This window comes from Crassostrea angulata, chromosome 2 (genome assembly GCF_025612915.1).
Source record: "Crassostrea angulata isolate pt1a10 chromosome 2, ASM2561291v2, whole genome shotgun sequence".
NCBI lineage: Eukaryota > Metazoa > Mollusca > Bivalvia > Ostreida > Ostreidae > Magallana > Magallana angulata.
Window position 1 is genome coordinate 41,884,165 of NC_069112.1, and position 16,028 is coordinate 41,900,192.

Here is a 16,028-nt window from a genome sequence, read left to right on the forward strand (position 1 = left end):
AATTGTTTTTTTTTCGAAAGTCACACAGTCACCTAAAACGCATCTCAAGTGTCCCTACAAATTCAGATATAAAATCGTATCAATCCTGCTCGTGTACTTAAAACACGATACATAGTCAAGGTGTTTGACCTTTGCAAGAAATGTTGTTTAACTCATTATGTATTTTTTTAAAGGTTGTCCAGCAACAGGGGTTTAAGAGTTTAACTATTTCGTCCTAAATGTTTTAATACGTTTCTGGATGAATTTGAAAATGTCTCGATGAACGTTCATGCGTACCAATATACACAACCACATAAATAAACGCCTCTTGTATCTTATTTCATTTAGAATTGATTAAATTTGATCAAAATTTAAAAAAATGTAATAAATAACATTTGATGTACAGGTTGTCAAGCAACAGGGTTTTACGGATCTAACTGCTCCATTCCCTGTCCAGACGTTAACTGTCAGTACTGTCACATAGAAACGGGCACCTGTCAGGGATGTAAGCCTGGGTACCAAGGTCATCACTGTGAATTAGGTAAGAAATTATTTCAATTGACAAAGATTACCTATACTTCTACATTCCTGTATATGGCCTCGTTACGCATTGGTTACGTTTCGAAATGCATTGGTATAATTTATCAATCTTTTGGATATTTATTTTAAATCTGAAGCAATCATGTGAAAATGTATATACGGGTACATTTTTGTTAATTATATATAATAATAAGTGATATGCATATATGTCCTTATCATTAAATTAAAATAAAAGAAAACATTGACGTCTTTTATTTTTGTTAATTGTGTATAATAAAAGGTCAAATACATGTACATGTATGTGCTGATGATTAAAAAATCAAAAACATTGAAAACATTAATTTTAGAATTCGTTGGTACCTCTCATTCAGGAATTAACATCATCATCGAATTAATAAATTAGTGTTATACAGTATATATCTTTTTGTAGATATAAGATAATACACGATACAATATCCCTACAAACCTATAGTAGTTCCCATATTGGCTTTTAAAATTTCCTTAATTTTTTTAAATAAGAATTGTTATTGTGCAGTTAGGTATCCTTTTTCCGCAGCAAAAACAGAATATAACAGGCTTTAGCAAATTTACGACTATAGAGAATTTTTTTTATATACAAGTAGAGTCTTTATATGAACCTAAAGAAAGTTGCCGTATATGACGAACACGGCTCTAAAATTTACGACTGTAGCGAAGTGAATATAAGACCTCATTGATGGAATTTAACGCAATGTTTTAATCCTTTAAAAAATAGTGTACATTGCAGAGTTCATAAAAGAACATACATTTTTTTTAACATGGTGACTGCACTAATTTTTATTAAAATTCTCGCCAATGGACTGCTAAAATAAAACAAACTGTTCGGAAAATGTAATTTATTTCATTTTTTTTAAATTTCGATTTGTCAGAGGCGTATTTGGTTGCATGTTGTCGTATGAAGCAGCGTGGGGAAGATAAAAACAAGGTCAATTCCTTGTTTTACCAATGCACTTTATATTTGTAACTAATGGTCCTATCGATTATAAAATGTACGACAGTTTGAAATACTATCGGCTGTCTGTTTTGGGATTTCTAACGAATTTTCTGCAAGATTTCTTACAAATTCGTTATTGACATTAAAGGAATAACAGCTATAGCATAGAACGAGTTTGATTTTATCAGTTTAAAAGATTATACCGGTTTAAATATCCAACGCGGAATTTTTGATATAACAAACAATAGCTTGTTTTCAGTATATTGGCTGTAGTTTAGCAAGTTATAAAAACAAGGCCAGTAATCACTTCCATTTGTGGGTCATGTATCATACATTGTTGCAGTAAAAAAACATGTACAAAATTGTATTGGTTTAAAATTTCAAACATTAAATAGTCAACGTATACTTAGGAAATCCAGTTTGAAACTCAAAACTGAAAACAGTATTTCGTCTTTTAAAAAGAACTGCGCAGCCCTTGCATTTGGTGTTTGTTTTTTTTTTTGTCATAATGTTAGAATGCTGATTGTGAATTCGTTTACAAAGGTCATCTGGTTTTTCAAACGTATAACAAACGTTACAGACGATGAGAAAAGTGTATTTCTTTGTGCAGCATTTTTTAACAGTTGCGACCCGTAATAAGCCCAGTTATTATGATCATGGGGGTGGTGTGTTTGCACTATGTTGTTACAAGCGAAACAAAAAAATATATATATTTGTCTTAATCAGATACAGCTGTTTTCTTGTGTAAAAAAGACATTTTCTGGTATTTTTACTAGCATGCCCACGTGGTTATTTTGGAAATAAATGTACTGAAAAATGCATTGAAACATGTGCCGGATGTAATAATGTGAATGGCGTTTGCGACTCTGGATGCATCCCTGGCTGGAGAGGTTATCACTGCAACGAAGGTAGCGTTTGTAATATTTAAAGTTTGGAGCGAAATTTTTTCAGGCAGACTATATGTACAACAATATCTTAAATACGTTTAACAGTGATTCATAAAGAAATAATGATAACCAAATTTAGGGTTTGTAGTATTAAGGTAGTCCATCCATAACTAAGGCGAATTAAACAATTTTGATTGATCTATACTTCATTAAATACAAATGTTAAAGCTATTAAAAGACTGACATAAACCAAACTTGAGTTTTTTTTTTTAAATAGTTCATGTGTATGTATCTAGTAACTAAATGAGCTTTTGCACTTCAATTTAAAGAGTTGTCTGCCTTAAAGAACATTTTTAAATGAAACTCTCTGAAAATATATATGGTAAACTAATTTTTTTTAGCATATTTGAAGAAAGGAAAAGCTTTTGCAACTTTTTACCAAGAGAAATATTAGAACATTGCTTGTACTAAAGAAATATATTCAAATGCATTTCTCCAATAGACTTTAATATTGCTTCAACATATGATAAATTTGTTAATATTATTTTTTTGTAAAATTCATAGGTGAATCTCTATTATTTAATAAACTCATAAAACTCACACTAAGAGTTTAGTGATCAAATTTGCAATATATAAGATACACATGTATGAAATATGATAGTTATGGATGGACTACCTAAATAAGAACAGGGGTTGTCTAGTAAAGCCGATGCATTCTTTTTAAAGTGTTCATTATAAGAAATCATGGTTGTTTATTGATTTGGTTTATGGAAAAATTGTTAATGGTAGATAACAAATAGCTAAACATTTAGGTTTTTGTTTGTTTTGCTTGGCTAATATATGTATTTAAAACATTCAACACACTGCTTATCAAATTTTTTTTTTTTTTTGTAATTATGAATATGAGACACAACACTGTGATGGACATGTGTTAATTATATTCCAGAATGTGACAGAGGATCGTATGGTTTTGGATGCAGTGAAACATGTGGACGCTGTCGTTATGTCAGCCAATGTTCCCATATCAATGGGACATGCTTAACTGGATGTGAAGCTGGTTTTAAAGGGGACGTATGTAAAACAGGTAAGGAAAATATACAGGTACAGGCAGAGGAACAAAATCCTTCTATTTATTTTTCTAATCACCTAGTTATTTAATTATTAATAAAGGAATGACAACATGTAACTGTTGCAATGATATACAGAGAAGTGCATTAATTTCAATGTAGCATAATATATCATTCTCACAATATTAAGTTGTAATCATTTCATATCATTTCATTTAAAAGACTGTGACAGGGCTTCATACGGTGTTGACTGCAACGAAATTTGTGGAAACTGTGCTAATGAAAGTCAATGTTCTAACATCAATGGAACATGCTTCACTGGATGCAATGCTGGCTACGAGGGGGACTTGTGTAAAACAGGTGAGTAGAAAGTTATCAGCACAACTAGTTAGATATGCAGCAGGTAGTTAAGAAATAATGATAACTTATTGAAAATACGGAGGTGTTTCACATTAATCCCGTTTACCACAAGTGTTATAAACTATTCAGTAAGCTCCTTTAAAAGCAAAATAAACAGTAATAATCGTGTACATATGAACTTGATGAAACGGTTATTTTCGATCAAATTTTATTGTTTCTAAAACAAACCGATAGCCATTGTTAATGGATTTTTATAATTTGTTTAATTGGAAGCTATGATTTATTTTTACTCCAAAAAAGAAACATAAAACGAAAGGAAACAGGCTGTATGTCAAGGTAATGTAAGAATTAGACTAAAAACGCATAATAGTGACTTTTTGTAATGTTACGAAAAAAAAGGACGTTCACTAACGTTTATGTTTAGATATCTTATGGTTGTAAGACAATACTGATGCAAGTCAATGCAATTATTGATACTGCATTAACCTGTCCTAAACAGCTGTTTGACATTCGTTGTATCTATAATAGTTTTAGAATGCAATAGAGGATCTTATGGATATGAATGCAATGAAACATGCGGGCACTGTAGAAACAAAAGCTATTTGGTAATATCGCTTTTATTAATTTTCAGAATGACTTTTTAATTTACAATCAAATATTTAATTAAATAAATGCAAGATGGACATAAAATTAAAACAGTTCTTGTATTCTGAAAATTAATAAAAGCGATATTACTCAAAATCGGAAACATCGTCAGACATAAATTAATGGTTGGTTTGCAATTCTGAATTATTTTGAAAACTGTACAAAAGATGTTTTAAATCAAGAAAAGAAAACACACAAAAATATTAAACTTTTAAGTGATGATCATTTCTCGCACATGGCCGAGGAGTTCCGGCGCGAGTGGACAAATATATATACCTGGTAGTATTTTTGCTTCAATTTTGCATTTTTTTTATACTGATAACAAGATCTGAAAATGTTGTAACAAAAGAACACATCTGTTAATTGAATTATATGCCTCAAAATTGCCTACTCACGTGTTTTACATAAGGCTCCTTCATAGCCAATATCACATCCAGTTAAGTAAGTGCCATTAATCGGAAAGCAATAGCTTATGTTCTTACAGTGCCCGCATGTTTCATTGCATTCATATCCATAAGATCCTCTATCAGATATCTAAAACCAATGATATTTTATTAAAAATCCAATTCAAATTCTAAATAATGAATATCATTTATCAAAAAAAAACACATTCATTTACGACTTTTTTTATTCCTCGGATTTTCAGAACTCATTCCATTGGTTTCCTTTTTTGCACAAAGAAGTTGTCGGCGTTTGTTAACATGCTGTTGTCATTAAATGTATTACAGAATGTCTGTCCTATAAGATGAAGCACTGTTGTCTATAATTTAAAAAGACCAAAACAGAAACTTCCATCTTGATTAGCTTCGTTATGAGTCATTTTTTTCACTTGAATTTTCTAAGTTTCCTGTCAGGTTCAATTCATAAAACTCCATACTATATTATATATATCTAAGAACGTCTATACGCGTCCTTTCCTTTAACCGCTTAAAGTTTACTATCTGAACTATGGTATTCTATGATGTAGTCTTGTGTTTCATCCTTCTCTATATCCTCCATAATGTCAACGTTGATTGATTTTAAACAAGCATTCTGAGAGGAGTATTGCATAAGCAATACACGTCCCCTACCGGTTTGTAGAAATTTGTGTAAAGAATGCACTATTATGCAGAATATCATTTCTCCTGTACCCCGAGTCAACAAACCAACCCGATAACGAACCCGATTGTAATTATACAAAAAACCCTGTCGATTAAATTTACAACACAATGCTTGAAACTATTTTATAGAACATATTTGTTTGTTAGAAGCAATAAAAGAAATGGTCCAAGTAATGCACGATATTATTACTGACTACATACTTTCCTCGTGTATTCAATACACACCGAACCCGATAACGAACCCGAACATTTAAAAATTGGAATATAAAAAAATAATTTTCTCGAAAATATTTCAACCAGACGCTACAAAAATGTAAACTTGATCCGTAGTTTGACATTTTGAAGCTGTTCAGCAAATTTCACAACATTCCTCAAATGCGTAAAGAAAAAAAAAGTGTAGCAAACTGAAGTGGGACAGACAGACGAATGGACAGACGGACTGACGGACGCAGAGGAAAGCTATAGTCCCCTCCGGTGAAACCGGTAGGGGACTAATAGAGCGTGCTATTGTTCTAAATACAAAACCCTTGCGTAGGTTACCCTCCCCCTTACTTAAATGCATACATGTACCACTGTTTGGTGCCATTTTAAAATTATTATTTTTAAATTATTTGGATTAAAAGAGAATATTCCGACGTAATGAGGAAATTATGTTTTTAAGTTTGAGGGCAAAACATCTCCTTTACGACGGCTGAGACAACGAAATATCAGCCCTGAGGGTCATACAACCCTAGCTTCCGGTTGATGTATCTCTTAGTCCAAAATACGTGTATCAGGGCTGATATACTACTAGGTGTATGATATTAGACGGGTCTGCTTCACACTTCTTTGCGTACAGTGGAGCCCAAAATACAAACCCCGAGTAGACTCAAAGTAAACCCCAAGAGAACATAACATTTTCAAAAAGCAGAGCCAGAGTAAACCCAAAGGAAACCCTGAAAGTAAACATAAAGGACCGCTCATGTACATTATGCTATGGGATTTCATTCTTTATGAAATTATAATTTTTAAAACCTATCGGAAATTGCAAAGTGACCTTCTTTTTGACTAAAACTGGTACAAAAGAGTGTAGTTTTGGGGCAAACACTTGGTACGGGTATAACTACTGTAGAAACACATATTTTCGTTGGGTCAAAATTTCGTGTTTTTTAAACTAAATAAAATTCCGTTGGCATTTAATTTCGTTATATTTTTATCTCTTTGTATTCATTAATACGTTGGTTAAAAATTCGTCATGGATTTAATTTCGTTGATTTATACTGCCAACGAAAATGACGAAATTAAATCCTCAACGAATATTTCTGCTTCTACAGTATCTAATTACAGCATCTAGTTTTTTTCTTGCTTTAATATGTTTTATATAATAGTATGGCCTATATAACTTTCCAATTATTTCCTTCGCTTTCAAATTTACTAAAACAGCTTATTCTCAATCAATCTTTTGTATCTCCATACATAGAAGCCACCTAGCTTACGTATGAAAAATTGATAACCAAAGTGTCGATAGAAAAAAGGTCATACATGTATATCTCATATGTTTTTTTTTTCAGTGTGTCCTGAAGGCTTTTATGGTGTTGCATGCAATAAAACGTGTGGAAATTGTCGTGACGTAAACCAGTGTGACCATGTAAATGGAACGTGCTTAACTGGATGTGATGCTGGATATTGGGGGAGCTTGTGTAACACACGTGAGTATTATATAACCAGCTACGGTAAATGTATCAACATTTTCTCATTAAACAAGCTTGCTCACACGGATTTTTTGGGTACGATTGTTCTGAGAGATGCCTTGACACATGCGCCGGATGTAATAATGTCACTGGTTTGTGTGACTCCGGATGTAAGCCTGGCTGGAAAGGTTACTTTTGTTATAAAGGTAGTGTTCATAATTTTTTTTTCTGGCCGAACCGTTTAAACTGGCAGCGAGAGCTAGCCTCCTTCATAACGGCTTTGCAGCTTTTCAGCAAATTTGTTTTGGAAATTAAGGCTAAAAATAAATAAAGACGTCATTGAACTGGAAGTTGACGTCCGATTGGTACCAAAAAAGATCCCAACACATGGCATGCTTAAACAAAGAGTGAATTAAAATTTCTAGCATATGTGATGAACCGTTGCTGAGAAATCCTTGACGATAATTTGCTTGAAAACTAACGCTCAAAATAAAGTCCCCATTATACAGGAAGTTGACGTCTGATTAGTACAGAAATAAATCCAGTACATACACACAGCATGCCTTTACAAAGAGTGCGTTTAACTTCCAAGCACCTACAATGTATAGTTACTGAGAAAAATGCCACATAAATTTTTGTAACGGACATACAGGCAGACGGATAGACACACACAATGATGAATAAGTATACCCACCTTTCCTTTGGAACAGGGATATAACAATCTGTGGAGGGTGGCAAAAGTAGAGAGAGAGAGAGAGAGAGAGAGAGAGAGAGAGAGAGAGAGAAAGAGAGAGAGATGAATTGAATGAGGGATGGATGGATGGATTGAAGGACGAACGGACGGACATACAGATATCATTCTGCTTCTGCAAAGTCAAAGTCGAGACATAAGTCGTCGTATCGACTTCGGATTGTGAAGCTTTCGTCTGAATTTGAATATCAACTTACAATAGAATATGCTTTTAAAGGGTAGGTCAATTTTTAAAAACTTTTTTTTGCATGTGACGAATTTTACATTCAAATATTTGAATCCGGTTTTATTATCAAGCGCTGATAAACGTGTCTAGTTTAATTAAGTTATGAAATATTTTAAAATACATTTGCAATCTGATATTGTATCTTTTGTATAACAAAATGATTGCAAATAGAAAATACGTCGCGCAAGACCATATTTGACAACAACTTAACGGTATTTTGGAGCAGAAAGAACGGTAAGTATACTTTTATTTTGAAATTATATTAGTCTTTGTATATTCTGGCAGGAGACAAAAACATGTTTGTTTGAAGAAAAAAAAATGTGCGTGTATAAACCATTTCTATAAGCAATGTAAAGCACTGAGAATATGTGTTGCTTAAAATATAACAATATGAATGTATTATGTTTTGTACATTATTTTAAAATCGACTGATATAATTAAATATATCGATTACATTTTACTATGTTTTAGAGAGTTTGTTCTTATATTCTAAATGTAACTAGTTCATTAAACAATTTATATTTAGAGATTAAAGTATGAGAAGTACTCACTTAATACAGTAGATTGATCGTTTTTACTTTTCTTAACACTTTTTACTAATATGTGTATATTATTGAAACATATTAGAATCGATTATTAGCTATGAATCAAGCTTAATTACACACTCTAAACATTTTTTTCTAAACTTGACTACAATTCTTAAATTTGCAAATATGCATTCCAGGTGTTGAATGAATGATATGTATGTGAACGTTGCTTTGAGAAATGAGCATCACAGGTGGACAGACATGTATTTGAGATAATCTGTATGCGATCAACAATCAAAAGTATTTGTTTTATATATTGACACAAAGGTAGAATCTATCTAGAGCAAATAATATTACATGAGATACGTATTAATCGCTAAATTTGATACATGTATGCTTTTTAGGTATATATGACTGTATTTGTTAGTATTTAAACTCATGTATTCTATGTCTTACAGGTATTTGCTATTTTGCAAAGAGGCTGCGTAAATGGAGCAGCCTGATGCAAACAATTTACAAATTGAAGCCAAGGAAGACTAAATACACCGAACAAAAATCCAAAATATTGACGATATTTTGTGTTCGTACATGTACTGTGTTGATACAGGGGCATATAAACAAACCCAAATAAATCACAGTTCCCTGAATAAAAGGAAAATACCATAATATATGTATCCTTGTTTATGCTTACGTTCCGAGAATATTAATAAACATAGTTGTATAGTTGAAAGGAAGATAACTGTAAAATAAATATAACACTAATTATTCCCAATTATCAGCATAAGTGTGAGTCAGTCGGTGTCGATTATTACATAAATATATCTTAAAACAACACCGGCAGAAATATGTGAATATTGTTCCTTATTCCTTGGCGTCTCCTTTATGCGGCTAAATTTTGCGGTTTTGTAATAAGTATTCGATGAAATATTATATTCGCTTACATTGTTTCTATTGGTTTTGTTTTGATTTGTTTTGTTTTGTGGTTTTTTTTGGGTCTAGTTTGTTGTATTTAACTTTTTTCAATATTGTTTTATACGTTAAAGAATTTAAATACTGTATATGTATAATTATATATATAATAAACACATTCAAAAACGGTATATCAGAATAGTGTCTGTTGTATTTTGCAAATATGGTATGCTATTTTAATCAGAATCGTACATTAAGCGGAAGAGGTAGTTATATAGTGCGACTGTCTACATATATGTATTAAATTAAACCCTTGATACTATCCACTCAACGTTCTTGAATACGTATAGAGGTCATAATATTTAACATTTTACAAATCATAGCGGAATATATAATCTTCAATCCTAATATGAGATGACCATGAACAGATAAAACTAAAAACAATTTTGTCACGTTGTATCTAGTAGAGTCAAGAGCATACAAGTATACAGTTAATTATTGTGTGCGCTATGCACATTCCACTGAAGATTAATATGCCGAACGACCTGCTCTGGTTATGTATATGATACTGGTGTTCAATTATTTGAAGCTACTAACCATAAGGCGACACTTTTGGAACAGGGTGTATCTTGAAATTGACCCCCCCCCCCCCACACTTGAAAATGTTCTCGCATTTGATGCAAATACAACTCTCTTCTGTTTAAAAATCTGTTTTCACATTGACAGCAACGATAGAAAAAGGGTCCTGGTTGAGAGTCATCTGAAGAGGGGCTCCTCAAGGACTCGAAACAAGGTATCTTTGTGGAGGCATTATCATGGTCAGACGCAGGGCGCTTAACCCCTCGGGCATGATGGGACATGTGCCATTGTAAGCCGTGAGGTGTGGCACAAAGTTTTTGACATTGGGGACATTTTAATTCAATTTGACAAATTGTTCATGCTTTTTCAAATCGTCCTTTCTTTTAAATGTTTTTGCACATTTATCGCATGCATACGTTTGCCCTTCATGTGCAGATCTTTTATGACGCAAAAAATCCTTATTATATTGGTAGGGCTTACCGCAAATCTCGCAAGTAAACATGTTGCTGTCTGATCGAGAAAAACACGAATCAAAATATCACCGGTTATAATACCCAAACATTAAACTCCACTCAATCCTAAGTGGGACTTACGGAGTGGTTACTCAAATCAGGTGACATTATTCGATTGGTATTCCAGCTCAGATGGCTACATCCTCTTAGTGGAATAATCATTTGCGAAATAGAAGAGTCAGCATTTGAAGGATTAATCAAGTATTTATCCCCATTTAACTGATGCCCTAATCCCTTTGAAGAATATTAGAGTAAGCATGGCGTAACCAACATTTTTTTAGGGGTCAATTCCCCTGATTTGTAAATAATGAATAAATCTCAATAACAATACTAATATGATATTTGACTACAAATTGCGTTGATTACACATTAAACAAATGTAAATATTATCTATCCTCTACATTCTACAGATGCCTGGATGCGCTGTAAATCACACTGATTCACACCTGCATAAGACAGGTCAATTTCTTGTGAATGTACAAGACTTAATAAGCCTCTAAAAATTCCAGCGAATTCCACCCTATGATCTTCATCGTTCATAGTCGCTAAGACGTGGGTAAATTCGTGAATGACTGTATCTGTAAACTCCAGATACGAGTCGTGTTTTTTTTTAATTTAGCCCCACAATGGCTTGTCTTCTTTCAGGTTGTCGGTGGGTGACACCCAAATCCTCAATTTCAATAAACTGGAAAATTAGGGCATCGTAATGGCAACGACATCTTCCAAAATAAGAAATGAAAAATTCTATAAGGTCCGAAATAATTCGCCGGCACACGTTAGGACAAAGCACGGCTACACTGGGTGATGAACGAACAAAGTGGCTGAATTTTGAGTCCACGTAACGAGAAAGCTGAATGTCTTTGTATTGTGGTAGGAATCCTCTGGAAAAATTGAAGAGGGAGAAACTTATGTCCAATTTTAAATTTTGTAGTTTTCGACTGCCATTTCCATGCTCCCGCAAAAAATTTAACATCAACAGCACGTCCACTGTCATCTGAAAGCCATAAAAAAAGTATCATAATTTGATATATAATTATGAAATGACATAGTGCAAATCTTCACATTGTGGAGATGGGGGAAATAGAAGTAATGGGAAGATAGGTCGCGTCTAACCTTAATGAGATGATTTACACTTGTTTTATTTACATGTTGATGTGTGTCATTTTCTAATGAGTGTATATTCTTATTAATACATTCTTATCAATAATCTCAAATATTCGTTAGTAAACATGTTCCCTGAAGTGACAGCATCCACTCAGATATAAAAACACTATAAAAGTTGTATGAACCATTTTAAGTATACAAACTCCAACATGCCTCACGGAATTAGAATAAGATTCGCTGGCATTAACTCCAACTCATGGTGTAGGCCAGAGTACCAGAGAGAAAACTATGAGTGTTTTGTTTGCCTGGAAAAGGCAAACTATGCCTGCATGTGCAGAACCTGCAAGAAAGCATCTTGCTGTTTGAGATGCTACCATAAGATCCAGGACAAACGATGCCCACTGTGCAGAGGAGGAAATGAAGGTACATTCGAGTAATTAATTGTAATTATTGTAGCGGCCATTTATTAGAGTTCAATTAACACTTTATAGAAATTTGAGTCTTTGTCACCTACTGATACTTGCCTCACGGTAGAAATTCTCAAACTAAAATCAGTTACAACAGTGTAGTTAAATCAATCTGATCACGATGTTTACACGTATGTTTAATTGTTTGTGTTTGGACAGTTGGTGTATCATCAATGCACTTTTACACGAGTGCATAATATGCACAGAGCGTGCATATTACGAATGCATTTGCAAGACATGCAGAAACATGTATTGTTGTTTACAATGTTATTTTAAACTCGTACCCCAGGGTTGTCCCATTTGTAGAGCAGGTATAACTAAAGTTTTACATTATGGGGTGTACATAAACGGTTAGAGAACCAATGAACACCTTCAATTTATTTTCTAATTCTAATAATTGCTTTCTTTTTTTATTTTTCAGGAAGACAACCACAATGACTAGGCGGGGAGCAGGGGCGAGAGGAGAGAGGTTAGTTGTTTTAATTCGTTTAAAAAAAAAACTTACTCGGTAAACGATGCCTTCTTTCTTGCTTTTCTTCATTTTCTTTTTGGTCTGTCTAACGTCGTCCAATCCGTACTTTGTATAGTATATCATTTTTACAAACCGGTTCAAAATTCTAAACTGTGATGATGATTGTGAAAATGAGCTAACTCGGACAAAACTCGTGTCCTTTATCACTGGTGTTTTATATAATCGACCCCCTCCCCCTTTCCTTGAATACAAAACTTCATTTTTCGGATCATCTTAATCAAAGTTTAACTCAAATACACGAGCATAAGACATGCTTGTGGTTATGACACTTATTTCCAAGCTCAAGAGAATTGACATTAATTACAATGGTCAGCTTAAACTCGTACAAAACACTACTGTATTATACAATCCCCCCATCTCTCTACTTTCACTTGGTCTCATCACACATAATACTAGGCTCCGTTTCTCGGATCTTACATAAGACATGCTCGTGGTTAAGACATTTTATTTCAAAGATCAAGAGATTTAACACAATGGCCAGAAATGAACATGCAGGATTGAGACATGTACAGGAAAAGCTTAATATGTTCCTCTACTTTCCGTAACATGCTCATTTACTTAATTTTCTGAAAGTAGCTGGTCGGTTTAAGCTTATCACAAGAGATCTTTGACAGAAAGATTTGGAATACACGAACCCTCGACGCAGATGGCCAAAGGGCATTTTCTCAGACTCTCTCCTTTCAATTACGTAACAATACTATACACAGACCGTCCCGCGCTGACCACTCTCCCATAGAATAGGCCCATTGTTTTAATAGGGGTGGGCTGGACTGGTTCTTCACCTTTTCGTTCTTTAAATATGTAATTGTAATTTATATCGTGAATTCAATATCACCCCGTCCAAACTTTATTTCAAATAGAATAAGAATCTAAAGATTTTGATTCAAATATAATTGAATTAGGATTTTACTTTTCATCTATCACCCCTTCTACCCAGGAACCCTCCCATGTTAAAATGAAAGGGGTGGACGGGTTGTTTTAAATTAAACGATTAATAATTAATGAGTTTCAATGCTAAAGTTTACGTTAGCAAAATTCATTTTCAGTGTAAATGATACTGAAATATTCAGGATAGGACAAAATAATCGGATTGTACATCAAATATTGAAGCTATGTCTATCTTGACCATTCCTTGTTTAGTTCATGCATCCACCCGGTATAAAAGAGATTATCATTAGTTTGACTACTTCCCAATTCGATTTCTAAACTGTAAAGGTGTATTTGTTGATTTTGCTTGCATTTCCTTTAGGAGCTTTGACTGCGTGCATCCAGAGAGACAACACACTGACATGTGAGGATTTAAAAGAATTAGCCAGCAGGACATGGAGAGACGTTGGAATTCTGACGATCAACAGACTGAGCTCCGGAGTAAACTTCAAGAAATTTCCAGCTCTGAAGAAGTTCAAAGTCATGCACTCCCTCGTAGGATGTGATGACATCAGTGGGTCAAAGGGAATCGCAGTAGAGCTTGAGGATGGAGTTTGCTCTGTAAGTATCGTGTATTATTATGATTATTATTAAATTTATTTATTTATTTATTTATTTATTTATTTTTTTTAACCGACAATAAATAGTTATGATTTTTTCTTTCTTAATAATTATTTTCAGATGTCCAGTTCAGTTTCCCAAGAAGTCGTACCACGAGGTTACAGCCAGAAGTGGAGACGACAGATGCCATTTTTGGTATTATTACTGGAGGTATGCATTATAAGCAATTCATTAAGATATAATTGTATCATTACAACGCATATTTATTCATACCGATGAAATGTTATGGATAATTCTATGATATCTATTTTAAATTAGGGGTCATCGGTATTGTTCTTGTGATTGGATTCATTGCTTTTCTCGTATTACGAAGAAATAAAGAACCTCGTCAAAATGATGTTGAAATTATAAGTTTAGACAGCACCTGTGACTCTGTAGTGTTTGAACGTCAGAAAATTGCCTAGTGATTTAGAGTGATTGTTACAGGCATTTTGGTGATGGTGATTCAGTATGTCGCGTATGGAGAGAGGCAAATACCTGCTGCATCTCTACACCAAGACTTTAGGGAACTACCCATACAACGCCCCCCTCGACAACGCCGTCCTCAACCACGCCCCCCTCAACCACCTCAACCAGCTGCTCCTCTTATAAGATCAATGAGAATTAGAAGACCTGTGAACAGATTGCAATTGTAGGACTATTTTTTCCTGTGTAATATTTTTTTCCCTGGCCCCCTCCTTGTATACTATGTATAATTATTATGGGTTTTTTTTTTCTCTTTTTTTTTTTAAATTTTATTTCTTTGAATTATTATAATTTTTCCCCCGATACAAAATTACAATGTAAATATGAATACATGTTTATATATTTACATTACCCAGTGTATTTGTCTGTGATAACACTACGTATCGATTTTGTACTATATAACCCATAATACAAATGACGCCAAATCGAGGCGCCGGCGGGGTTTGTTTATTTATATTTAAAGATTTAATCGTACGATGGCCTAACATTATATAAATATAAGTAATAAGGAATCATTCTTTGAATATTATGAGGTGATAATTTCGGTCGGGGCGTGATCAAATTTATCATAAAGCCCTTCGGGCTTTATTGGATTTGATCACGCCCCGACCAAAATTATCACCTCATAATACTCAAAGAATGATTCCTTATTCTTTATATAAATGCTTTTTTGCTCAAAATTGAGTAATTTTTTTTTTTTTTAAATCTAATTTTTTTTTCCGGTACAAAAATATTTTATATATAGCTTTCGGCCATGTACATATGAATACGTGTTTATATAAATGCTTTTCTTTTTCTTTTTTGTGTACATTTTTTTCTCCCGTTAAAAAAAAAATACTTTTTACAATTATTGCTATCAACCAAGTTAATACGAATGTATGTTTATATAAGGTTTAAATATCTTTTTATCTCCAAAATTTTGTATTTTTAGAACAAATTTCCCCTTTGAATTTTTTAATCAAAAATTATATATTTTTTTTGTTAGTATAAAAATTGTATTTGTTAATATTGCTTTCGGCCATGGAAATATGAATGTATGTATATAAAAATGCTGGGAAAATGATTTCTTTGTCTTGTCTTCATTGCAAAAGAGGTTCTCTCAAAGGTATAAAAGGAAGTTTTGTATTTAATACTCCATTATTAAAAACATGTATCCTTTTCCGTGCAATACGTCCATTGCTATCAGC

At 33.2% G+C, this 16,028-nt stretch overlaps 1 protein-coding gene across 1 annotated transcript in view; it reads left to right on the forward strand.

Moving 5' to 3' along the window:
- Positions 1–16,028, forward strand: part of LOC128174347 (multiple epidermal growth factor-like domains protein 11) — a 118,015-nt gene that overhangs the window by 20,802 nt on the left and 81,185 nt on the right. The window contains exons 6-10 of the mRNA XM_052839916.1: positions 386–520; positions 3,326–3,463; positions 3,669–3,806; positions 7,102–7,239; positions 7,296–7,427. Coding sequence (XP_052695876.1) covers positions 386–520; positions 3,326–3,463; positions 3,669–3,806; positions 7,102–7,239; positions 7,296–7,427 — 681 coding nt within the window. The remainder of the gene's footprint in view (positions 1–385; positions 521–3,325; positions 3,464–3,668; positions 3,807–7,101; positions 7,240–7,295; positions 7,428–16,028) is intronic.